The sequence below is a fragment of the Peromyscus californicus genome, unplaced genomic scaffold, assembly GCF_007827085.1.
Source record: "Peromyscus californicus insignis strain IS unplaced genomic scaffold, ASM782708v3 Scaffold_9__1_contigs__length_137607984, whole genome shotgun sequence".
NCBI classification, from domain to species: Eukaryota; Metazoa; Chordata; class Mammalia; order Rodentia; family Cricetidae; genus Peromyscus; species Peromyscus californicus.
In genome coordinates, this window is record NW_026294617.1 from 131,017,454 (window position 1) to 131,044,988 (window position 27,535).

General features: G+C 42.9%; 1 protein-coding gene across 12 annotated transcripts in view; it reads right to left on the reverse strand.

Moving 5' to 3' along the window:
* Window positions 1-27,535, reverse strand: part of St6galnac3 (ST6 N-acetylgalactosaminide alpha-2,6-sialyltransferase 3) — a 612,241-nt gene that overhangs the window by 278,799 nt on the left and 305,907 nt on the right. For 11 of the 12 annotated variants that reach the window (XR_008216613.1, XM_052731501.1, XM_052731495.1 and 8 more), the window contains one exon: window positions 21,383-21,792. Coding sequence is in view for 11 of the 12 variants with exons in the window: in XM_052731501.1 (XP_052587461.1) it covers window positions 21,383-21,792 (410 nt within the window). In the remaining variant the exon portion in view is untranslated. Of the gene's footprint in view, window positions 1-20,524; window positions 20,712-21,382; window positions 21,793-27,535 lie in introns of those variants that run through there. The other variant, XM_052731496.1, reaches the window with a different exon arrangement.

The window sequence follows — 27,535 nt, forward strand, 5'->3', positions numbered from 1 at the left end:
ATGTTTGGCCCTGTGTTTCTGCCACTTACGAGCAACTGACAGTGAGAGCCGCGGCTTGGGAGTCAGCAGATGGACCTAGCAAGTTTCTGTTTTGTAGGTCCTCACTAACTTTGGCTCACTTCCACAATCCGAATGGACTGCTGTCTGTCTCGGCTCAGCCAGTCATGGCAGTTACATCTGATGGAGAAGGAGGGTGGGGGGAGAGCTAGAAGCCAGACCCGAGCCGGGGACTCCTAAGAAGCAGTGTGGTTGTTTTTAGCTACAAACTACAAATATTTGCACATCTGTGCCATCAACAATTCTATAAAATACACAATGCTGCAACCAAGAAAACAGAAATCTTACATTAGCCCACCACCCACAGAGCTAAATACCCCTCTGGACTTTAAAATGAATTATATACCCATAATATAAAATACAGCACAGAGAAAAACCTGAAGTAAGATTGGGGATGAAAGCTCTTTGTCTCCCTTAAACTAAATGAACCAACTGAGCAAGCAAACACAAAATGGGAAAGCAGGAAAAATGAAATCAAAACAAGAACAAAATCTAACAAGAGTGACAAGCATCACCAGAAATATAAAAGACAAACAGGACAGGAAACGCTTCTGGGAGGGGAGAGGAAAGACAGCGATCAGAGCAGTCTTTGATGCTCTGATGGTTCCAGTGATGACAACGGAATGCTTGGGTGGCGGAGGGAAGGCTCTGGGGAAGAGCAAAAGCACCCAGAGGGCAGGACAGAGAGCAGGTACAGCAAGGAGGAGAGAAAAACACAGCCCAAGAGGCGGAAGCGGAGGGGAGGTGCTGCAAAAGGTGTATCAGTGTGGAGAGATGGCTCGGCAAAGCTCCAGCATCCTCCTCTGTCAAATTCTTGGCCGCCATGCTGCCAGAGGCTCCCTCTGCTCCGCGTCCCTCCCTGATGTGCTGAGCCTCTGAAACCATGAGCAAAAGAAGTTTTTCCTCCCAAGTTCTTTCTGGTAGATATGTTGATGGTGGAAATGATAAAGGAATATAGGATGACCATTCTCCACTGACTAAACGTGGAAGCAACCAAGACGCCCTTTATTAGGTAAATAGAAAAACACAGTAGGACCACAAAGAAATGAGCTCTCCAACCATGAACAGACATGGAGGAATTTTAAGTGCACACTACAAGTGAAAGATGATCATCTGAAAATCCAGACTACTATTGAATTCCAACTCCCTGACAGCTAAAAAATGTGATGGTATTGTGTTCCCCAAAATATTGTGTACCCTAATAAACTTAGCTGGGGTCAGAGAACAGAAAAGCCACTTGATACTTAGGATAGGCAGTGGTAGCACACGCCTTTAATCCTAGCATTCCAGAGGCAGAAATCCATCTGTTCAAGGATACAGCCAAGCATGGTGACTCACGCCTTTAATCCCAGAAAGCGAGCATTTAATCCCAGGGAGTGGTGGTAGAAGGCAGAAAGGTATATAAGGCGTAAAGACCAGAAACTAGAAGCATTTGGCTGGTTAAGCATTTGGCTGGTTAAGCTTTTAGGTTTTGAGCAGCAGTTCAGCTGAGAGCCATTGGGATGAGGACACAGAGGCTTCCAGTCTGAGGAAACAAGATCAGCTGAGAAGTTGGCCAGGTGAGGTAGCTGTGGCTTGTTCTGTCTCTCTGATCTTCCAGTGTTCACCCCAATACCTAGTTCAGGATTGATTTTATTAATAAAAACTTTTAAGATTCATGCTATAAAAAAATGACAAAGCCACTGACATTGCTAAAGGAGTGGCTGAGGATAAGGAGAGAGAAGGACCACAGGGGTCCTTCCAAAGCTGGAAGTGCTGCGTGGTGCTAGAATCCAGAGTGGGTTGCTGCAGATTTGTCCAAACCTACAGAATGAACAATTCCAGAATAAACCTAACATAAATGACAGACTGGGAGATCCAGAATGTCGCTGTAGGCTCAGCCATTGTAACCGGTGCAAGGCCACATCAGGGGCTGTGCAGAGTCTAGGAGGCCGAGCACGTGTGAGGGCAGGGAATGCACAGGATTCTTCTTTATCATATGCTGAATTTTGAGGTGAATCTTGGAAATCTTTAAAATATGAAAGCAGACCCCCTAATAAACAGATAAACAGAACATGCTACAGACAATCAGCTTCTCAGTCTACCCCTAGGCCCTATTTTTTGTAGCTCTTTCTGCACAGATGAGAATGTGGTGTACAACAGATTTCCAGGAAAAAATGGGTTAAATAGAAAATTGTGTGTTGTCTTTGAGAAAGAAAACCAGAAAAACATAGAGACAGACAGTGGGAGAATCTGTGACCAATTTGTCTCTATGTGAAGAACTTACACAAATCAGTTGAATTTGCCTGAAATTCCATTTGTTCTTTCTTAACCGAAGTGTAATTTTTATTTTAATTGTATCTATACAGTCTGCAACTTGCTTTAAAAAACATCACCAAATATTGCATCCGGAGCTCTTCACATACATTGCAATGGATGAAAGCTTTGGGCCTGTGGGCAGCCACCTGCCCCGGCTCCTGGGTTAGTGGCAGGTGGAGGCTAACAGTCGGTGTTCACCAGCTTTTATTTCCAGAGTTCACTAAGTAGCATGAGTTATAGAAACAAGGCAAGGAAAAGGTCCTGCCTAGGGAGGATTGAGTCATCAGCAGGAGAGGAACTGTCAGGACTGTTCCTGACCCCTGCTTGTCTGTCCTCGCCCACAAACTGCCTGCTCACGTGACACTTCCCCGAGGAGGAGGTCTTTGAGGTCAGGGCAGAGGGGACAGTGCCTGATCCTGCCAAGAGACTTTACACGACCCCTATAAGAAGCAGCTCAGAAAACATTACTTCTTAGTATAAGAACAGCTTCAGGCACATTCCAGGAGTCGCAAGGAGGCTTTTGATTATTGCTTTCAAGTGCTTGCAAAACTGGCATTCTAGTGTATATTGGATACTTGGTACTTTGCAGAACAGTGGTGGAGGTAGATGGCCAGAATCATCCATAAAATATAGACAGCTGAACCAAGTCTATACAAGATCAAGTGTCAGGGCAGGAAAAATGAATGCTTGAGGAGGAGAGATAAATGGGGCTGCTAGAGACAGCAGCCGCATGAGAGAGTTGGCCAGGAGTCTACCTGGAAGAGCATTTCTGCAGGGAAATGAAGCCAACATAGATACTGTGCCTCCAGCTCCACCGTCAAGGCTGGAGGTGACATTTCCATATTAGCTTTAGGAAGGAAAGTCTCCTTCAGTGCTCCTCTCAGTACAGAATTCTCCATCAGGTCCAGCTCAGGCAGTCATCCCATTCATCAGAAGACCAATTTTTCACAAGACTGAGTCTTACCTTGCAAACCTCCTATTAGAGGTAGACCTCGACTTTACTAATGTCCCCAACACATGACTGCAAGCAAAATATAGCCCGTTTATAAGAAGTGCAGACATGTTGTTAAGCTTAATTAGATGTCATTGTCACACTTTCATTAGCTATTAACATTATGCAAAGATAAACTAATACAAAATGAGTTCTTCCATTGTGCCATAATTGTAATTTTAATGGTTGCACTATGACCATTATAATTCAGTGCATATTCTCAGTTTTCCCATTAGTGGGCAGTTACTTATAAGGTTTCCTATTATGATCTGTCCACAGAGACCACATTATTAATGCCCCCATCTCCTATGATGATGAGGACCACAGTGTTGAAATCAATACCATGGCCACAGGGCACATTGCAGAGACATGGAATGAACAGAGAATGGCGGCCATGCCGCAGCATGCGCCTGAGGAGGGTGCAAGACGGAGGAGCAAGATACGAACATTCCTAGGAGAAATCCTGATTCACAAGGTTTCCTCAAGTCTATTTTCCCTCACTTTTTCTTTTGTGGCCTTAAGTCCTCAACTTTTTCCTAAGACAGTTCCCATGATATAAAATATTCAATAGCCTGGGCTTTGAAATATGTCTTAAACAGTTTTCACCATGCAGAGAATTAAATTAAAACCTCACAAAGCCATTTCTGGGAAATTTTTTGAATGATTCAATTTCAGGGTTGTGTAAGAAGAAGCAAAATGCTGATCGACAGTGATTCATCCCTGAAGATGGTGAAGAGTAAGTCAAACTTCTCAAAGTCAAGGGCACGGGGGGAGAGCGACTGTATGGTGGCAGTGGGGACAGGGAACAGCTCTCGAAGCTAATAACTGATACAGGTCCCAACAAAAACAGGAGCACAGCCTCTCTGTGAAGGAGCCTCCTCCATGTTCTCTGAGTAAAGAATTGCACTGTTTGTGTTTGGGAGACATATCAGAGGTTTGGAGTCAGGCCTGAGGCCACCAGTCTTTGCTAGCAGCATTCCTTGGTTGTGAGGTCCACCGTGTCCCTGTGTCTGCCTCTGCAAAACAACAGGGTGCCATATTGGTTATTTTTCTATTGTTGTGACAATATACCATGACTACAGCAAGCTATGGAAGAAGGGTTTATGTTTGCTTACAGTTCCAGAGGGATGGTGTCCATTAACATCAGGAAGGTACAGACGGCAGCAGAAACAGGAAGCAGCTTGTGGTGATATTGTGTTCCCCAAAATATTGTGCACCCTAATAAACTTATCTGGGGTCAGAGAACAAAACAGCCTCTAGATATAGAGGCCAGAAAATGGTGGCACACACACCTTTAATCCTAGCATTCCAGAGGCAGAGATCCGTCTGGATCTCTGTGAGTTCAAAGCCAAACTGGAAACAGCCAAACATGGTGACTCATGCCTTTAAACCCAGGAAGTGATGGCAGAAAGCAGAAAGGCATTTAAGGCATGAGGACCAGGAACTGGTTGGTTAAGCTTTTAGGCTTTTGAGCAACAGTTCAGCTGAGATTCATTCCAGATGAAGACTCAGAGGCTTCCAGTCTGAGGAAACAGGATCAGCTGAGGAATTGGCAAGGCGAGGTAGCTGTGGCTTGTTCTGCTTCTCTGATCTTCCAGCATTCACCCCAATACCTGGCTCTGGGTTTGTTTTTATTAATAAGAACTTTTAAGATTCGTGCTACAGCAGCTGATCACATTTCCATCCACATATAGGAAGCAGACAGAAGGCAGGGCGTAGGAAGAGGGTACAAATGCTCAAGGCCTTCAGAAAATCTGTGCCTCCTAAAGGCTCCACAACATCCACATTCAGTACCATGAATGGGGGACTAAGTGTTCAGACATAAGTCTTTGGCGATGCTTCTCACTGAAACTACCACAGGCTATATGCCTGGTACCTTGTACTCTACAAGGTTTCTGGGAGAAATTAATAAATTGTAAAGGTTTAAATTCAAGTTTTCAAAGAAGCATATCTTATCTACCTTATGGCCAACTGCCCTAGTTAGCTTTCTCATCATAACCAAAAGCAACTTGGGAAGAAGAGGGTTTATTGGATATATATGTCCCAATAACAGTTTATCATTGAGGGAAGCCAGGGTAGGAACTCAAACAGAGCAGAGACAGGAACCACAGAGGGATGCTGCTCATGGCTTGCTCCCATGGCTTGCTCAGGCTGTTTTCTTAACATTTGCCCAGAGATGGCACTTCCCATAATGGGCTGCTCCCTCCTCCATCAACTATTAATCAAATAAGTGCCCCACAGGTCAATCTGATGGAGGTAATTCCTCATTTGAGGCTCCCTCTTTTCAGATAACCCAGTTTGTGTCATTGACAAAAAACTAACCAGCACACACATCTAAGTAGATTTTTAAATGGCCAGTGTCCTTCTCTGATGAAAGCCACTGATCAAAGTGCTCAGTAAGTACGATTTGAAATTATTTGATAATATGACTTAAAGTTTTTGTTTTTCCATCCCAGAACAGCAGATTCAAGGATCCCTGCACATAGTAGATTACTGGGTCTCAAAAATTGACATGTAAGGCACACCACAGAAGGCCAGGTTCTAGTTCTTGACATTCTTCTGGCTGAGAAAATGGGATATGCTTCACAAGACAGTGGTGGTGATCCACAGAACACTCACTGGTGGGGAGCCACAGCAGTCAGCAAGCATGGCTCCAGCAGGGCCTTCAGAGGATCCTGGGAAGGAAGCCTCACAGAAACGCAGGGAATCTTGGGAAAGTCACTAAATTTGCTTTAATCTCAGGTTTTCTTGCCCACAAAATAAATGTGCTAAACTCATTTTTAGCTCCCCCCGCTACCTCCCTTCCTCCTCGCTCACTAGACTTGTTAATGGAGATTCTTGGGTTATATATGAAATCTCAGAAAGTTATGCAGGAATCTTTTTTTTTCTTTTTTCTCAATACAGAACCTTACTGAAACATTTGCTTTCCAGGTTTCTTTCTTTTTTTTTTTTTTTTTAAACAGAACTATATCACTTCAATATGGGTTCCCTGGTTACCAGAATTTCGGATAGCAATTATATTTGTCTCAGATTTATGAAAACAGAGAAACAAATTAAATGCTAATTAACAGATCTGTCATTTCTCACAGATCACACCTTTCAAAGCATGAAGTTCACCACAGTAAAATTATACCGAGGCATACTGGAGGGGAAAAGGTTAGGGCACAGCTCTACTCCAATCCTAAGAGATACCAGCTAGTGCTGCTTTTTCTGTTAATGAGGTAGCATCCCCCAAAGCCACACACATCCACTCAACAGCTGGGCGGTACTATGGGTCAGGTGCACTTTGAAGGGGCAGCCTCAAGTCCTGCTGAAAAATCTCACACAGGAGATTGGTAAGAGCAAATTGTAACGTGTCACACTGCAGTAAGTGACAAGGAAAATGGAGTTTGGTACACAGGTTACAGAGGGGTGGTAAAGGGTGTTGCCAGGGAATGCTCTCTGACAAGATGACATTTGAATCCAGACCTAAGAGAAATGAAGGAGAAAAATCCTGCAGCTATCTGGAGGTGCTCCAGAAGTATTGAATTATGGGGTTTATGCTTTTCAAAATAGGACATGATTCATGTGCATTATCATAAGCTTTACTTAAGCTAACATATTTATGAGCTCATATTCTGGGCAGACTCCAGGCTTTAGTAGTACATGGTCTTGATTTCCTAACAGGTCTTTGGGGAATTCAGATGCAATCTCTAGCCCATTGATTGTGGATCAGTGAGATAGAACCCGGACTTCAGCATGAGACTTATTTTCTTGCCCCTAGAACACATCTCGGTTCACTGCACAGCCTTGAGGTCAGCATTGCTTTAACTCACACTGGGATTTGCTTGGTCTTGGCTGGGTTTCTCAGCTACTTTCATTTCCTACCTACTGACATCCTGATGAGTGTTATTTATAAATATTAAAAACAAGGAGGTGAAACTGGATGCAGAGAGCCTGCCAACACATGTCAGAGCCTCTAGAGTTCCTGGTAAGGTAGAGAATATGTCTCAAACCTCAGCGGCTTCTCTTCATTTGGACAATGTATGACAGCTACTTATCACCCAGGGACTATGTGCTCAGGAGATGTTTGCAGACGGCATGAATGAGGCTAGATTCGGAGCTGCCTATCTCGCACCCAAACGAATGCCCCTCCTAAGTGGGAGAGCTTGGTAGGAGTGTGTGTGGGTGAGGGCGTCTGGGTGTGTTAGTAAACAGGATGTTTTCTATCTTTGATGAGAAGGGCGCAGCTGCCTCAGCTCCTCACAGACGCTGCTATTCGATTTATATTCTTAAATGCTTCCATTTGCATAGACCCTTTATAGAAAGCAGACTTTAGAAATGGAAGCCATATCTGATCACCAAACCTCTGGTTCGTCATGCCTCTGGTTTGTGACTTCTGGACATGTGGAAGAGCTGACAACAAAATTAACTTCTCCAAAGGAGGGAGAATTGCTGCCGCTCATCATCCCTCTCACTGTAATTTACATGACTTGACGGAATTAGACTGTTATTTTCATCGTGGTGATGTGCAAAATCATAAAATGATGTGTATTTTGGGAACACCTAATTAACTCTCCTTAGTTCCACTGAGGTTTCAGCTCTGGCTCTGAGCCATGAGCGTATCATAGGTCTGCACATCTAGCCTTAGTAACCACAGACAGTCCAAGGACTTGAAAGGAAAATGCTGGTAGAAAGCAGGGCAGATGAGACTTGTAATCACATGGGACTGGCTTCCAAGATGTCTTTTATATCACATTACAAGGGATGATTTTATAGCTGAAGCCGTTATTAATCACCAAAATGGCAGGATTACAGACATGGACACAAAAAGTCCATCTCTCTATTCACAGTTCTTTTTTTAAATAGCAAACATTAACTAATATTGATCAAGCTGTTTGACACAAAACTTTGCTGTAGCATATAATCAGTAACCGAAGTGAAAGCCACATTTCCCACACAATTGCCAGAACCTTGTGTCACACTTATAAATAATGGCCTGCTCCTATGGAGCACCATCTGCTTAATGGAGAAAAATGTTCGTCATAATTAGGAAATTCTTCTTATTATTTAATATTTATTGAACACCCACAATGTGCTTGGCAGCAAAAACACCAGAAACTCTCTGCCCACCAAGCATCCACCTGCTAAGGAAGTAGGATGTGCCAGTTTACAGCAGTTTCTACTTTTCTTATATTTTATATATTTCTTTCCAGGTGACAGAGCTGCAAATGGTTCATTCTTTGAAGATCTTTCCCACTAATTCAGGTGAGATGTCATGAGGAGTCATGATGAAGGCAAAGAGAAGAAAAAGGGCAGATTCATCACAATTTCTATGAAGAACAAACAAACATTGACAGATGAAAAATTAATGCACCCTAAATAAAACTGACTGTATCTGTTACAACCTGGCAGATCACTCCAGAAACACAGCAGAAATACAAAACATGGTGGTCCACTTGAGTAAATCTAGGATCACCTGGGAGATGAGCCTCTGAGCATACCTTGGGGGGATTGCCTTGATTACACTAATTGAGGTAGGAAGCCGCTCACACATGGGTGGCACCAGTCCCAGTCCCTGGCTGGGATCCTGAACTGTATGAAAGTGGCGGGGAGCAAGGTAAGCATGAGGCTGTGATAGTCCTTGTTTTTTTTGTTTTTTTTTTTTCCTTCTGACTGTGGTTGTAATGTGAGCGGAGGCTTCAGGTTCCTGCAGCCACCCTGGACTACGGCTTGAACTGTGAGCTGAAATAAACTCTTCCCCTCATAAGTTGCTTTGGCAAAAGGATTTCACCACAGCTACAGAAAGGAAAACTAAGATAAACGTGGTGGGAAAATGACCTGGGAACGGGGGCCACGCCTCATGGTGCGCTTACCTGGAGAGTTTCTGTGTGCTCTCCTGCCACACACGGCTAGGCTGGGACACTCGGCTCAGAACAATGATCTGAACAACTTGGTTCATAACAGTTAATGGGCAAAGAACTATTCCCAACAAGTCCTGCCTCACAGACTGTCAGCCTTGCTAGAAAACGCTAACTGTATCTTCTCATAACTCCAGTCAATAAAAACTCAACAAAATCCCACAAGTTCAATATTCAGCTATGTAGAAAAGCATTCTGGGGACAATAAATGACCTGTTCATAACAGGAGACAGCATTGCACACACAACCGAACCTCTGTATGAGTTATCCAATAAAGTTTTTCTTCTTAATGAAAACTGCCCTTCTTTATTCTACTTATTGAATATTTAATATATAAATTTTCCCCAGACCCGATGTTATTGTTTTTTGTTTTGGTTTTTTGAGACAGGGTTTCTCTGTTTAACAGCTCTAGCTGTCCTGGAACTCTCTTGTAGATCAGGCTATCCTCAAACTCACAGAGATCCGCCTACTTTTGCCTCCTGAGTGCTGGGATAAAAGGTGTATGCCACCACTGCCTGGCTCAGACCCTAAATTTCAGCCAGTTCTCTCCATCACACAGTTTCATGGTTTCTAGAAGAGGTCACCCATCTTTGTGCCAATGTCCCACTTTTTCAAGCTTTAAAAATGTTTTTCATTAAGCCGGGCGGTGGTGGTGCACGCCTTTAGTCCCAGCACTCGGGAGGCAGAGCCAGGTGGATCTCTGTGAGTTCGAGGCCAGCCTGGTCTCCAAAGCGAGTTCCAGGAAAGGCGCAAAACTACCCAGAGAAACCCTGTCTCGAAAAACCAAAAAAAAAAAAAAAAATGTTTTTCATTGGCTGTGCTTCCTTAGTCTACCTCCTCCATAAGGATAAGGAAAAATATGATAAATGGGAAATAGTATTTGGCTTTGCTGTCATACTGGGGTGGCCCTCCTCATCTGCTTGAATGAATCAGACAATGAAGTACTAATCAGTATCTTAAATTCATAGATATACTTTCAAGTAACTACCTCATGTGGCTGATTCAAGCAACAGAGGAATTACATACCACCAGAGGTAAGGCTGCGATGGCCACCGCTATGGAACAGTGCCAAACTGAACTTCAAAGAGATATAATCTGACGGGAATGCAGGACAGAGAGAAAGTGATGAGCTCATGCACTGTTGGGGAAATAAATACATAACGAGCAAAACTGGAAAGCTATAGTCATGTAAACACATATCCACTGTAGAGGCTTCGCTCAGGAGCCAACACAGGGTGATTAGTCTATCTAGAATGATGAAGTGCTGTACCCTTATACACTAATGAGCAACAACATCTGGCAGGATTGCAGAGGGGCAAGAGCTTAAGACAGTGACAAATAAAATGCAGTGCTGCGGGGCCTTCAACACTGAGATGAAGATTCCCTTCCATTAAACTATCACAGAAAAGAATTCTAGATATTTACAGAACACTACACTAACGATAAGGGGCAAAATATAGCCAAGATAATTGAATGTGACTTGATCCTTCTCCAACACGGACCCTCTCAAAGTGCAGATCTAGGACCTGCACAGCACTACCTGGCAATTTCCTAGAAAGGCAGAGCTTTTAAGATGAGGTACAGCCCAGAAACACCAAGTAGGGCATTCCAGCAGTTCCCCAGTTGACCCTGATGCAGGTTCCATGCTTGAGACTGTTGTTCTCCCAATTCAGGTAAGAAAGAGAGTTTTGCTGTCCTCACTGAACAGCAGGTCAATTAAGCCAACCTAGACAATTACATTTTGACTACAAGACCATATACTAGCGAATGAAAAGCAGTCAGGGCAGTTGCTTAGGTGAATAACACAACTCCAGTCCTAGTATTCCTGAACTAGCGGCTCTGCTAGATGAGAACACTGCTCTGTGCATGTGACTGATGCTCTTCCTGAAAGCAGGCAACTCTTGCTTTCTGTCCAGCTACTCTGAAGGACCCTGGAAAACAAGTTTTACAAGATCACCTGAGTCTCTTCTTTACTTGTGCATCTCTAGGTCATTCACCACCAGAAAAATATTATCTATTATATAACTGGCACTGTTTGAGGTCCTTGGTCTGTATCAGTGAACAAAATAATGAACCCTTCCCTTCCCCTAAGGAACATATATCCTGCTGGGAGGTATACACAAAAGAAATAAGCAATCAAGTAAATAAATATATTATAGAAGACAGTCGATTTGAAAAGCCCCTGAGGTAAAATTAGGAAAAGTAGAACAAGGCAAGAGTTGAGCATCCTGGACTGTGCAGTGCACAATTCTGTTTCAAACGTTGTGATCAATCACGGAGCTGGTGACAAGCAGCTGGCTACGCACTGCATGAGAGTAAGAGCATCCCGGCAGCCTCTGAGAGCAAAGGTACCCCAAGAAAGCGTGTCAGGGGTCTAGGGTGATGAAGCAAAGTGAACAACGTGTTAAGTTAGACATGCAAAGCTCAGAGAGGAAAAAGGGGGACTGATCCCTACCGGAAACACTGCAAATCATCAGGAAAACGCAGCCTTGGGTGAGGATGTGTCCCCATCGGTGGAACACTTGTCTAGCATGCACGATGTCCTGGGCTTGATCTTAGTACAACATGTACCAAGTGTAGAGGGGACACCTGTGATCTGTGCACCAAGGACATAGAGACAGGAGGATCAAGAGTTCCAAAGCGTCTTAGCTACCTGGCAAGATCTACACCTGCTTAGACTGGTCTCAAAAACAAAACAAAACAAAACAAAAACTAAATTAAAACTAAAAAAGTAAAATGGGGTATGAAAATATGAACAAAATTTTAAAAATATGAAGGCTGAGGGCTATCACAGGGTCTGACCAAAGAGGGGCATGTCTGAATTACATATAAAAAATGTTTTCAGTAATTTCTCTTCAACCATGGGGCACAAACCCATCAAACATTTATGCAGAGGGCTGGAAGATATGGCTGCCATTTTTCTTTTTAGGCTCATCAAGAAGGTATTTAAAATATTTCCACTATAATAATTTACAGTTTTCCTATGAAAGAAGAAAATGTGTGTGTGTGTGTGTGTGTGTGTGTGTGTTTTAAGACAACTAAAGTGTATCATTGGAAAATGAAAGCCAGACAGTTTTGCTAGAGGTTTTAGTCCTCTGCGTGGGTCTTTTGTTTCGGCTCTGGGGTGGAAGTTACATTTGTCACCTAAGGATCAAGGGTGTTGGTGGGTTCAGGTTCTCTGACTGGGTCTGTTCATGAAGCAACTGGCAGCTAAGAGAATTGTGAGTGAAATTCTGGAACCTGCTTTACCACTGATGAGAAACTAAAATAGAAACCTGCCTTTGAAGAATGGATCTGTCAGTGACTTATTACAAACCCAGCACCCAGCCATGAAAACCCTGGAAAAGGTAACAGATTTGCCAACCTTTGGCTAAGACAGAGCACGGGTGGTCTCTCTGAATAGACCTGGGGAAACTTTTCTATCAGAATCCAGCCCTACAATTTATCCGTTCAGCATTGCTGTGAGCCATCTACACAGCATAAAACTGCTTTGAAATTCACTAGTATTTCATAAACAACAAAGGGATTTTGAGGTTGTTTTCTTCAGTAATGGGCACTGAACACAGCACCTTGAACACACCAGGCAAGCTCTCTACCACTAAGCTATCTCTAGCCCACAAAAGGACTGGGTAGGATTTGTATTCATTTACTTATTCACTCATCTGTTTAATATTTACTGGATGACTATCAGAGCCAAGCAGTTTATCGTGGTGCTTGAGGACACAAACATATAGGGCTGGGGCCCTCCCCAGGTGTTTGGGGACCACCTGATGAGCTTAGACACAGCAGCAATGGTGCATGAAAGAAAGTGATGGTTTCTATAAAAATACAAGCTATAATGCTATGGGGTTTCAGAGGAAATATACGCTCTATGCGGGCATGTTGCAAAGGCTCCGTGAATGAGGCAGCACTTGACTTAGTAATGATGTATGGCCTGTCTCTGTGCATCACGCTGTGGGAAGGGCCATTAGCAGAAGAGGCACCTCTGCAAGCATAGAGGCAGGACAGGTGAGTGAGAGGACCTGAGTGAGAGGCAGACAGTAGCACACGATAGCCCTGGCAGTGGAAACAATGGAGAAGGGGAAGTGAGCTGCCAATGAGGTGAACTCAAGGAGCCCTGACACACATGAGAGACCTCGTGACTGGCTTACAATAGGACAGGATCACAGAATTGGGCTCTGACTACAGATTACCAAGGTTATTTGGGAAACAGCTATTCTTTCTCTATGAATGAGATGTTGTCTGTCCTTCCATCCAAAGCAACCAAAATATCACAATGTAAAGTTGCCTCCTTGGATGAGCAACATAGGGCTGGCCTGGGTTCTCACTGAAATGCAAACTCTACAGCCTGGCTCCAGATTGCCCAAATCAACAGTCAACAGGATGTATACTCAAGTTGGTAAAGTGCTATGCTGATCTAGACAATCTACTCTCTATTCAGGGAAAAAAAAAAGCTGCACCAGGATGTCTAATTCAAGGAACAGCATTTCTATAACTAGGAAGAAAGGCATTTCTGGAAGGAAGCATTTGACACAGAAATGACTGAGTGCTCCAGCATCCTGGGCATGTGGCAAGGTGTTCTGAAGCGTCTGTTCAAGCAGCTCAACTCGAGAAGCACAGATGAGCTTAACAAGATTAAGTGCAGAAAAATCAAAACAAAACAAACAGAAAACCTGACTCTATATGTTTTAAAGATTTATTTTACTTTAAAGTATGTATACATGTGTGTGTCTGTGTGGGGCTATATGCACAGAGTGCAGGTGACCTTGGAGGTCAGAGGCATCAGACCCCCCTGGAGCAGACATTCCACGGTTGAGAAGCATCTGATATGAGTGCTGGGAACTGAACTCAGGTTCTCTGCAGCAGCAGTACGTGATCTTAGCTACTGAGTCATCTCTTCAGTCCTCAGCTCTATTTTTAGAAGAATACAGAGGAGGAGTGTGCTTCCAGCTCACAAATCTTAATTTTCTTAATGGTGAACTAGTGTTGATGAGAGAAAGACAGTATAAGTAATTAAAGAAGCAAATAAATAAATACATGGCCGGGAAAACCCAAAGTACAGAAGAGGGAGGTAACGGGAGATGAAGCTTATCACAAATCAACCTTGAAGGTCAGTAGGAACATTGGATTCTAGACATGGCTTGCATGGCTTCTCACTGAAGGCATCTCGCCTTGTGATACACACCTGTGTAGCAGCCATTAACTGCCCCCAGGACTTTCCAGATAGTATAATCTCTCCCATCAACACACTTCTTCCCCTCATGTTGTGTGTGTGTGTGTGTGTGTGTGTGTGTGTGTGTGTGTGTGTGTGTGTATGTGTATGTACGTGTGTGTGCTTGTGTGTATGCACATGTATATGTTTGTGTTTGTGTGTGTGTGTGTGTGTGTGTGTGTGTGCATGTGTGCAATTTAAATACACAGAAGTTGGTACTGTCATTTTGATGTATCATAAGCATCCTTCTTCATCTGCCATTCTGAAGAGATGGCTTCTTTTTATGGGATTTTCCATTTCCAGCTTTTGTACATTACAGAGGAGCCTAACACAGGCCACTTAATAATGGGAAAATGGAAGTTCTGTGTCTGGATGCTTGTTAGCATGAAGCCAGCGTCCTGGAAGCCTTATTATACTTTTGTGACCCGGGAGTCCAAGGGGTCTGCCCACAACTGTGGTATGAATTCAGGCTTCCTGCCAATAAGTCAGCTGGGGAAGGACCATTAATTCCACTTGCAGAGGAAAAAGTGCGAAGAGTGCATTTTCAATGACAGTCCTCAGAAGGACGAAGAGGAAACGCCATTTCTAATTGTCATGTTCACTCTGAGACTTGCCCCACACTGCCTGGCTTCCTTTAGTCCAGGTTCTTCTGAGGTTAGGAGCTTTTCTGGGGAGTTGGGAACAGCAGGTATCTTTGTCTTTGGGGTTGGCACACAAGGATAACACATCTTTGGGCGAGTGCGGCACATTTCTTGGGCCGTATGTGCTTTGTTTTTGCTCTCCTCCCTGCCACACTGTGTTCTTTGAAGCTGTCTGTCTTGTGCAGTGGCAGGGGCTCATGAAGACCCCAGATCCTCAGAGGAGACATGAAACCCCTCAACCTAGAACCTACCGAGTTTGCAAACCCCAGGGATGTGAGCCAATTCGATCCTTACAGCAATGACAGAAGAATCTTTCAAAATGATACAAGCTACAAGAAACTTCTAGAAATGACCCAGCTGAAAGGGTGAAACCCAAGCTGCCCTTAAGACCCTGGCTAAATAAGGAAATATGACAACAGGGCTGACACGTCCCTGGTCTCCCTTTCTCTCCTGGAGACTGAGTGCAAATGATGGAGCTCTCTGGCAGAAAGGAGTCAGGCAGGGAACTTGAGATGCACAAATCGACATCCCATGCTCTCCGTACTTCCTGACAGTGGATGTCATGGCTTCCTAAATGATCTTTATAAGTGACTCCCTCTTTTCTCACCCTCCTCACCTGAGGCAGGAGCATTCTGAAACACAGTTCCATTTGCTGCTAACTTTCATTAATTTCACCCATCCCTAAAGGCGGAGCCACACTGCTCCAGCTAATTACGACCTATTTAGGGCACTCAGAGTCCTTTATCAGCCTAGAATTAGCTTTGCTCTTTTAATAGTGACTATAGCTTTCTCAATTATTAGTTAATTAAATAATGTGCCTACATCTGCCAACACGTTTCTGAAGTGGGAGGCACTCTGCAATTGCCCACCTGCCAGAGGCTACAGTATAGCACTCACAGTCTGCCCGTGGCCTTCGGGAGGCTAATACGCCCCGTGTCTATGCATGCCAGGCACATACTCTCCTCCTTCCAGGGGAGGGGGACCATGTGCTGCTGTCAGCCTGGTACCACCTCCAGGGGGATTCTATCTTAAGATGTATTAGGGTAAACGTTGGCCGCTAGCATGATAAAGTTATTTATGCATACCAATCATTCAAAGGGGAAGCAAAAAGACATTTTGGTCAGAATGTTTTGAATATAAAAACCTTTCATTCCAAAGGTTTCTGGGAGGCAGGGAAGATCTACAGAATTCATAATTCTTGTTTATTAGGATCACATTTGATAAGCAAAGCCATGAGGGTGGCCACTGTCCAACAATCAGATAACTCCAGAGAATGGATGAATGTCCTCTGTGCCGGCTGCCAGGCTCCCCACAGGCCATACTGACTCCCAAGCCAGAGCTTTAGGCAGTAACTAATATGAGAACAAATTGATTCTCATTTGGTTTGAAAAGTATTCCAGTATATGTAAGGGTTAGTCTAGGATTGGTCCAAGAAATGTAAGGGTCTGACATTGTTGCCACCACTACACATTGGAAAAAATAAAGAAAGAAAGAAAGCTCTGGGAAAATGAAAATATCGTGCCTAGCCAACATGTTTATCTGTGTGTTAAGGGTGCATGTTCATGCATGCACCATAGAGTATGTGTGGAGATCAGAGAACAATTTCTAAGAATCAGTCCTCTCCTTCCACAATTTGGATCCCAGAGATCACACTTGTGTCCTTGGTATGGAGACAGGCACCTTTATCCACTGAGCCATCTCGTCAACCCAAGGCTGTGTTTTTCAAAAAGAACTTTGATGACTGAAAAAAAAAAAAAGGAAGACAAAAGATAGAAAGACAGAAAGGAAGGAAGGAAGGAAGGAAGGAAGGAAGGAAGGAAGGAAGGAAGGAAGGAAGGAAGGAAGGTTGGTTAAGAAGTATTTTCTTTTGAGGAACTAAACCTAATGTTTCTATCAAAAATTATTTTAAATATCAGTAACATCAACATTGTAAGCCTGTAAATTGACAGTGATATGATCTCTCCATTAGAATCTGGTGATTGGGGACGTTATTTCAGCAGTACAGTATTTGCCTGACAGGTCTAAGGCCATGAGTTTGAGCCCCACCAAATAACACATAAAGACGAAAATGAGAACTTACTGATGAATTCTGGAAGTCAAAGGGAATGAAACAGCTTTACAACAAAAGCAAACTGAAATGGAGACCCCTTGTTCCCTATTCCTTTCTGTCTGCAACCAAGTGTGCACACCACAGCATCCCCTCTAGTTACTTAAGAGGAAAACATCATGACCTTCGAGGGAGACACACCCAGCACACGTCCTGTGAGTACAGCCTTACATGTCTGGCACGAATGCCTGCCATTTAAACATCTTTGGTGCACAGTACTCCTAACAGGCTTGCAATGATTACATAGCTGATTTGCCATTACTCAAAGTTTACTATGTTTTGCAAGATAAAGGAAATGATTAATTGCAATGCTGTTCCTGGGACCTTTGACTGGTAGCCTGCCAGAAAGAAGACACAGTCATAAGACATGCATGTTTAGGTAAAAGCCTGGGCCTTAGTTTGAATGGAAAGACACATGGTGATCTTATTTATAAACAATACACACAGCATATATTGTTTATAGTCTATCTCTGCCCACTCTAAAGGCCAAGAAAAAAATTCAACTTTGTAATAATGAATTCCACAGTGCAATGGTTTATGTTCTTTTAACAACTAGAAGAACCAAGGCTCTTTGGAGAGTGTCTGAATACAGGTCCACAGGAGGATGTAGGTAAGTGCTGAAGTACCTACAATACGAGGAAGGAGGGAAGCTATCCATGACCTCTATTGAACATCAAAAGCATGTAAAACCAATTTGAAGAGGTTCCCATGGGCTAAAAAAACACATTCATAGCATACATTGTGCTTTATAATAAATTGAACTACAAAAATACAGATACACTTAACCGTTAGTCAGTATGTAAATATTAGAAGTTATGAACACGCAGGTCAGTTCAGAGGATGCCAAAAAACTAACACATCAGAACCAGTCAGTCTTCTGTCTGATGGTAACCAAAGGAGGGCAAGCTTCTCTCTACAGAGTAGACCAGCAGTCAAAAGATAAGATAAAACCCTACCTTTGGGCAACCCTAATAAATGCTTGCCTCCAGACAGTTAGCATTAGTGATTTCTACCATAAAAAAGAGACAATCACAGGATATTCTTCCTTTACAAGCATCACAGGATGCTCTTGGCAAAGAAATAAATACTAATTGGATCTGAATCCAGTCAATCTCAATACATAAAAACAAACGTAGAAGAAATAATATGAGGAGAAGTTAATAAAACTAACTACATGCTAGAAAACTCAGTGGCTAGGTTTCTTCAATGATAAGTGGTGTAGGCAAACAGCAATATGAGTAAGTACCCACACAGGAAATACAACACTCAATTATAATGCATCGACCATATGTTAATCCTGATTCAAACTAATACTTAAAATATATGTACAAGACAACTGTTGACCATTGCAAGCCAGGGAAACACAAAATGGTATAAAGGAAGTGTTTGTATTTCCATGTAGGATGTAGAGCTTTTCTTTTGTCTTTTAAAATACACAGTAAACTATTTAAAGATGGACTACAATGATATCTGTAGCTCCCTTCAAAATAATGTTTGGGGAAGGAGAAAGTGTGTGGGATACTGTTGAACTAAGACTGGTCACGAGATAGTAAATCCTCCAGCTGAGGGCTGGCTTTACAGAGACGATGAGACTAGCAGGCTCTGCTGCGTGCATTTGACATTTTCCTTATAACAAGTTTTGTGAAGATACTTTTGAGGCTGTGAATACAGCTCAATGTGTATGAACCCTTCCTTGATGCAAAACCGAACTCAGTTTAAATCTCCAAAACACATGTGAAAGCCTGGCAGAGCCCTGAGCGTCTGCACGTCCAGAACTGGCAGCTCACTGCCCAGGCAGCTTGGCTGCAATGGGAAGCTTCAGGCTCAATGAGAGATCCTGTCTGGAACAGTAAGGTGGAGAGTGAGAGGAAAACGCTAGACCTCTGCTTCCAGTTTCCACGTGAGTACACATGTGTATACAACAAACATCTACGTACTCAGAGATATTGTCTGAAGTTTGTCATCGTGTGCCAGAGAACCATGGAAAATCATTATATTCAGCACAAGCAGGGCTGGATTTTAATCATAATGGAGACGGAAGCCTTTGAGGTCATTTTTGTCAACAGCATGCTGACCAGCCAAATTCTACTTGTCATCCCTTCTACTGAGTTCTAAAGAACTTAGAGACTTTAATTCTCCAGTCTGCAACACAGTGAAATAACAATGGAAAGGCTAACACCGTGGAGAAAGAAAACAAAAGAAGCAAACGTGTACCCATCAAGTCTTCTGACCTCTAAAAGAACTTTAGCTTTGGTAACCCCATTGATAGATATCTGAAAACTAACTGTACCAAGACAGCAAAACCGACACCCTATAAGCAGCTTTACTCATCACAGACACAAAAAACCACCTCCCAATGCTATTCTCTAATCATTCTGCAGCCGTGCTTCTGTGACAGAGCTGTCTCAATGAAAGCTCACAGTAAAAACCAACGTGATTCAAGCACCAGGAACAAATACCACAATAAGCTCTTCTCTGATACCCCCAAATGATCCTCAGGCTTATCATTGTAACTGAGGGATACCCTAAGGGATAGCTCTAATGAAAAACCAAATACATCTAATTAATTGCATTGCTCGGGGCTAGTGAGAGACCAGAGGTTTCTGAGCCCCAGGAGAATGGTCATACTCATACAGAATGGAGCTAGATGTGAGTGCAGTTCTTGCAAACACAAGATCTGCCTTTCTGCTTGGATGAATTAAGCTATACTGGTTTGGATCTAACCTCTGAGGTTCTTCCTGCAAAAGAGGGACTCATGTTAAAGTGTTGTTCTGTCTTGCATTTCAGGTGAAACTGTTTCAGGGGCTCAGAAGTAGAAACACTAAGTGAAAATCACCCCACACTATCAATAGGTCCATTGGTCTGCCTGAGTGTGTACATGTGTGCACATGCATATGACTGTGTGTGTGTATATGTGTCTCTGTATGTGCATGTGTATATGTGCGTGTCCATGCATGTATGTGATAAAATACAATATATGTCATTTATTAAGAACCTAAAAAAGGCACTCTTGGGGGTGCACGTAGGGGAGAGTGAGCTGAAAAAACAGACCACAAAAAGTCCCCTGCCAAGATTGTCAGTGTATGATAAGCATTGAAATTACACCAGGAAATGGCAAATCCCAACTCTCCACAACCAGTTGCCCAATAGTTACAACTTTCTATCCGATAATATTGAGCAGTAAAAGACAGGCATGCATTTTAAGGAAATCGGAATGTTAGCACTGCAATTACAGTCGAAGCTCAATTTATTCATAGTATTGCACAAATAAGCAAAATTCACATATAATCTAAAACTTCAGGCACAGGTTTCTGAATCTTCTTCAGCAATTCTTTATTAGTGCTGAATATCAGCCAAGATTGATCGGTTTGTAATTTTGCTTCCCTCACTTTTCTGGTTCTTTCTCAAGAGGCAGGAAAACCAGCAGATGGTAGAGTTGCCTGAGAAGTGAGGGCCATGAGGGAGCCAGGAGAGGAAGCGGAAGATGAGGAAGAGGAGAATGAGCCTGGAGCAGAGAAGGTGGGGACAGTGATTGATGGAATGGGGCAGAGAAGTGCATGCAACAAAAACATAGGATGGTTTTGAATAATTGAGCAAAGGATATTTATACTTCATTTCTCTTTAAGAATCCAAGTGCTAAGGATGTTAAGGAATACATAATGTCAATACAGTATTTTATTCAGTGTAGTGTTCAAGATCACAGGGCTATTACTATGTACGAATCTGCACAATCATATTAGAGGATCAATAGTCTACTCTCTGTCTGGTTTCAAGGGGGTGGAAGGAGCCACAATTCCCAGTTAAGATGGATTAAAATCCTTGAAATTCCCGAGTATTTGTGCTTTGAAACAGAATGTAAAGATGTCCTCTTTTAGCCAAAAATCCAATTTAATCAATAACAAATTGAGCTACATAGGAAGAGATCTAAAGACATTTTAGAGAACTATCCACCATTTTCAGAGCTTCAAACCTGTTAAAACGGAGTGAACAGAAGGCAGTGTGGGCGGAATTAATGGGACCTCATTGTCAGATCATGCAGTAATCATAATAATCAAAACCATGTAGCAATTGGTTTAAAAAATAACTCTGTTCATTTGATAGCTGGCAAAGGGACTCAGCAAAGAGTCACCATAAAGGACAATAAAAGTCAACGAGGCTCTTTCAGAGAGGACTCACCTGTCTTTCCCAGTTTCCTCCTTAAAAACTCCATCGCAGTAACTCATCCGCTGCTCTGTGGTCACATAAATCTGTGCATTTGGATAGTTATCAACTGCCTTTTTTAACATGTTGTACACAATGCCATTTCCATCCTTCCTCATGTTGCGGAAAGGGCCCCAAATAACATAAATGGTGGCACTTGCCTCCTTGAAAAAATAGTCAGGGTTTTTTAGCAAAAGAGGAACACTGGTATGTGATACAACGCGAACCATCGTCACGTGGCCAACATCTTCCTCAAAACCCTTGGTGGGGGCGTTGTTCATTCTCCAAATGCAGGAGGACTGGTCTATCTCCTCTCCCACCTTCTGTCCAACCATCTGACCCGAGTTCGACACGATGGCACAATGGCCGCAGTCCAGCTGCAGAGGCTGAAAGAGAGGAAAGGGAAGACCGTGGTCAAACGAGCTCTCGAGCGACCAAAGTGCCGCTTACTGCATAATTACTGTGTACGGAATTATCTGAGACACATCTACCCTGCAGGCTCTGCTACAGGCTAGCAAGTTGCCAATGGGCCTTCTGTTAGAAAAATAAATACATACTGTTGAAAAATGATTACTTTCTGCATCCCCACGCCAGTTTAAAATTATGTGGAAAACCAGTCATTCGTTTTCACTCTAAATGATGAGTTTTATAAGTTTAGACCTGTAATTTCAAATGAAGTAAGAAAATATGAAACTATTTGATTTCTACAATAAGGATGGTGGCTATGAAAGAAACCCCAGCGCCACGATTCTTGGCATGTGTGACGTACTACAGTGATATGTGTGCATGAGCAGGTGGCAGTTGATAAACGCGTGAAGAAGACAGAAGATGAGGCAGGCCTGAAGGAGACATACACAACCCAGACTCCCTTAAGACAGCAAAAATATTACACAGAGGTTTAATACCCCCAAGTTGTCATATTAATGGCCCTTTGAGCTTAAATTGGTTTTAGGTGGACAAGGAAAGGCCTCTCTTGAGAACATGGAGAGGAATGCACACATCTTGAAAGCCTCAAAAGCTCCCCAGTGGAACTAACAAGACTCAGAAGCAAAACACTGATGTTCACAGCTAGTAGTTAACACAAATTCCAGTGGAGGAGCCAAGCCCACACCTTCTAAATCCAGATCCTCTAAATTAGAGCTTCTAAGCCTATATCTTCAAAGTCTGGATCTCCTTGACTTTACATTTATTTTACTATTTATGTATGTATATTTGTGCGTCTCTCTCTGTGTGAGCATATTCACACAAACACCTATGGAGACCAAGAGAGGGAATCAGATCCTCTAAGATAGAACCACAGGCCACCGTGAACCACCTGACATGGATGCTGGGAATCAAACTAAGGTCTTCTACAAGAGCAGTGCATGTTCTTAACCTCTAAGCCATCTCTCAGGCCCACTAAGGCTGCATCTTCTAACTCACCTGCAGGGCTCCCTGCTCTTTGCATTATTCTGTTTTCTAAATAATAAAATAATCACTGGGTGGTGGTGACACACACCTTTAATCCCAGCACTCAGGAGGCAGAGACAGGCTGATCTCTGTGAGTTTGAAGCCAGCCTGGGCTACAGAGTGAGTTCCAGGACAGGCTCTGAAGCTACACAGAGAAACCCTGTCTCAAAAAACCATAACATAAAATAATCACACACATTACTTTTGCTGTTTCTCTCACTTTTTTTTGTTTTGTTTTTTGTTTTTCAAGACAGAGTTCCTCTATGTAGCTTTGGTGCCTATGGTGATATTTTATTTGTACTAAAATGTTATTTGTATGTTAATAAATAAAGTTGCCCAGGGGTCAGAGCTATTAGTAAGTCATAGGAAAGCTGGGCGGTGGTGGTGCACGCCTTTAATCCCAGCACTTGGTAGGCAGAGCTAGGTAGATCTCTGTGTGTTCAAGGATACAGCCAGCATTGGAGACACACGCCTTTAATCTCAGTACCAACCATAGAAGACCTGGAGGTCTGTACAGACAGGCAGTGACTAGGAGGTCATGTGGTTGGGTTTACAACCAATGAGAAGACAGAACAGAAACTCTATAAAAAAAGACAGACACAGGAAGTAGGTCTCTTTCGGAGAGGTAGGAGTACCACAAGAGGAATGGTAAGGTTTTTAGCTCTTAGCTCTGACCTCTTGGCTTTCTTCTTTGCATTGGTTCTGTGTTTCTTATTTAATAAGACAGTTGGTTACATCTACAGGTGCCTGTCCTGGAACTCACTCTGTAGCCCAGGCTGGCCTCGAACTCACAGAGATCTGCTTGCCTCTGCTAGGATTAAAGGCATGCACCACCATCACCCAGCTGCTGTTTCTTTCTCACAGGAAAAATTACTCCATCTTCAAAACAGCAAGAGGAAAACATTTTGGCAATGTGCATCTTTCTCATCCACCTCTTATAAGACTGCACCTTCTGATCCTGAATTTGAACCCAAATGTATTTTGTGCCTACTGAAGAACAGCTTCTCTAAAACAGGGTCCTGTCCTAACTTTCCCCCTGCCAAATCTTCCATCTAGACAGTGAAGTCTTGTAAGAATAATGCTTTTGCCTCTGGCTTCAACAGAGGTCCCTGGAATAGATTGGTTGCTCAATTTTTTAAAATTAGGAAATGAAAGAAATGGATTTAAAATAATCTATTAAGAGTCTGAACACTTTATGTCTTGTTATCTTTTTTTTAATACTTCAAGACAAGTTTATGGCACCTAAATATTCTCAGATGTGTGGTCTTCCACTTGACTTACCAGTCTACACTCTTAGAGAAACTAAGAGTGAAAAAAGCTAAGATAGAACTGTCTTTCTCTCCCTAGCAACTAACAACTGTTGATAGCTCCGTTGCTAGGAGTGGGTAAGAAGAGAAGTGGACCTAGGAAGAATACAGTCAAAACAGGTATGAATCTCTCTAAGAACTAATTAAAAAACATCTGAACACTGAGCTAAATACTAGAGAAGAAATGGAGTTTCCCAATTAGTTTAGAACCATTTTAGAGGGAAAGAAAGAATCAATCAAGAGGAAACACATCAGCTAATCAGCAGGCTCAGTCGAGCTGTGGCAATCTAGAAAAATGCTAGGTAACACAGCTCAGAAAACCACCTGGACAATGACCGCACAGTTGCGACTGCTCACCTTTCCTGTCGATGGTGCTCCCTACAGCAGTTTCTGGGTGCCTCCCATACAGCAGATACAGTTCCAAGAGGTACAACTGAGCTAAGAATTTACACACTAGAATTCCTGACGGCACGAAACTTACACTGAAGTTGTGCTTCTTTACATGAGCACATCATGTTTCACCATCCTGTATAATACATTCAGAGGTGATCGGTTCATCATAGAGAAGTTTTATGCACTGTGGAAATTCATACATGTGGAGGTGTGCTAGTGCATGTGTGTCTGTGTGGGCACTCCTGGGAGCAGTGGAGAGCCACCAGGAGGCACTGCTGACAAAGGTGAGCGGGGTAAAGGGCCTGGCCATGGAGATACCCAAGCGAAAGCCACTGCGAATTCTTTGAAGACGGTGAGGAAGAACAATGTGCTCCAGAGAGCCATGCACACAGTGGGTGGGTATCAGCGTCAGAAAGGTGGCAGCCATGAATCATGGGTCCTATGACTTCCTGTGCAATGGAGAGCTTTGACAAGGGAGCACATGACCTGAGCTGCAATGTTGGCTACTACATGGAAAGTGGGACCACAAGATAAAAGGGTTGAAACAGGGAAAGCAAGCCACTGCTCCCACCCATCACTCAACAATGATGACACATATTTTCCTCTCTCTACGTAGGCTATTGTAGGCAGGTTGAGAGATGCCAATTACACAATTGAGTGCCTTTGGTTTTTCTTTTAATTTTGTGTTGACCCTTCCCATATCAGTAAATAATCACTGGAGAAGATTTTAATGCCTGTTCATTGCTCAATTATGTAGATAGGCCATAATGTATCTATTGGCCTACTGCTGGGCATCCACCTATTATCTGATTGACTTTCTACTATAAAAAATACTTGGATAAATGTCTTTGTACTTTCTGGAGTATTCTGCAGCCCACACTTATGGTGTTGGCTTAACCTGGTTTGCTTTCTTTTCTCTTTACTCCTGTAACACGTACACATCAGGCAAGGCGTCTGTGTGAGTGGTCAATACTAAGAATTAGAGAAAACACAGCCTACTGGACCCACACAGGCCCATTTGTGATATGCCTAGAACATTGCAATCAGGCCTGGAGAAATGGCTTCATGGTTCCAAGTACTTCCTGCTCTTGCACAGAGCAGTGACTCAGTGCCCAGTACATGGTGGCTTACAACCGTCTGTGATTCTAGGGGATCCTGTACCTGATTCTGGCCTGTGAGCACTCAGCATGCATACAGTATACTTCCAAAATACATGCATACACATATACAATAAAAATAAACAAACCTTTAAAATAAATACCCCTGTGATCAACAGGCATGGTAATGGATGCCTGCAATTCATGCGCTTGAGAAGTAGAGGCAGGAGGATCAAGAGTTCAAGGTCGTCCTTAGTAATCTAGAGAATTTGAGGTTAGTCTGGGCTACCTGTGGTACTATTAAACAAAAACAACTCTGTAATGAATAAATTGTGTATCACTTTGATCAACTGCAGTAAGCAGCTGATAGACTAGACCCCAGGGTAGAAGAGGTCTGCCCAAAGTGGATGAGTCTATTAAGACACTTGAACATGGGGTTTCTAGGCCAGTTCCATCACAAAGACTTTATTAAATGAAGGCACAAAGGAGTGACTTAGGGTCAGGCGATGTCTAATGCATTACCTTGTCATTTAGAAGCCTACACTCTTTCAGACAACGTGGAAGAGTGAAATCTTCTTGTAATTTTGGGTAGGGCTTAACATCCATTACCCACAACTGAGTCCTTCAAGCTCATCTGAACCATGCACATCAGTGCCTATTGGAAACCATGTATTGCATGGCTTGCTCTGACTCACCACCATCATGCATAAGGGCAGCAAGATTACATTCCACTGACCATTCCAAGAAAGTCCTTAAGTAGGTAATAAAACCATATTTGGGGTACAGCATTCACAGAAGGAAAAATCAGAAAGCACAGCCTTGGATGTGTTCTATAAAATGTGGCAATTTGCATTGGATTTCCCAGCCATTATAATGAATTAGCCAGTTCTGCTGTAACACAGCTTAATTTAGCTAATAAGAATCAGCAGGCTGGTCTCACTTGACAACTGTAACCTCTGAAAGCGATCCATTAAGACATTCCAATCTGTTCCATGACAACGCGGGGAAGCCACAGCTGTGCAGATTATGAGGTCAGCAGCTGACTAACAACTCAAAGGCCAACAGTGGGGACAACAGTTTGTTGTTTGTGTGAAAAATATGTAATGGAGAAGAGGGCTTTCAGTGCAACGGCTTTGGCTGTAGGTGACCTTTGAACTGAGCACTTCTTTTCACTGTTCACTGAATAGCAGGGTCTTCAGGGCTCTCACAGGTGCATCACTGACCCCAACCCTGCCTAGCTCTGACTTCCTGGGCAAGGCACAGGGACACACGAGTGGACATGCTCAGAGCTCTACTGACCAAAAGCTTTGGGAACCATTTTTAACTATGGCAGGAAAGCAAAGGCTGATAGACAAAACCTTCCAAATCAGAGTGGGAAGCTGTCAGAGGACTTGGCCATGTTCCCAGGGATGCATCCCTGTGTGTGAAGGAACCATCAAACTATGAGGAACCATGATCAAAGGAAAGAGACTAGGTACACACGGTTGATCTGGCCAAGACCTGTATCACCTAGTTATCCCCATTTCTTTTATTACCTGTCTTCATGTCTTTTGATCTCAGCTTTCTTTGTTAAGTGAATTGCTGTTTCTTGTGCTCATTTATATTCAATTTGAGAGCCTTGAACACAAATGTATTACATATGTCTCCATGGCTTCATTCTGCTGCAGTAAACGGTGACTCTATCTTTCTAGACTGAGGGTCTGGATTTCTTAAGATCTCGGTTAAGACTTATTTGGTCCAATCCATCAATCTCCATCTTAATTTCAAATTCTTTTCAGTTGAATTGTCTCTATATTTTTATTTTCATTAAAAATAATATGCCCCTTAGATCTTGTCTCCTGTATCACTACATCTTTTCAAATCCTTTGCTTGGATGAAGAACA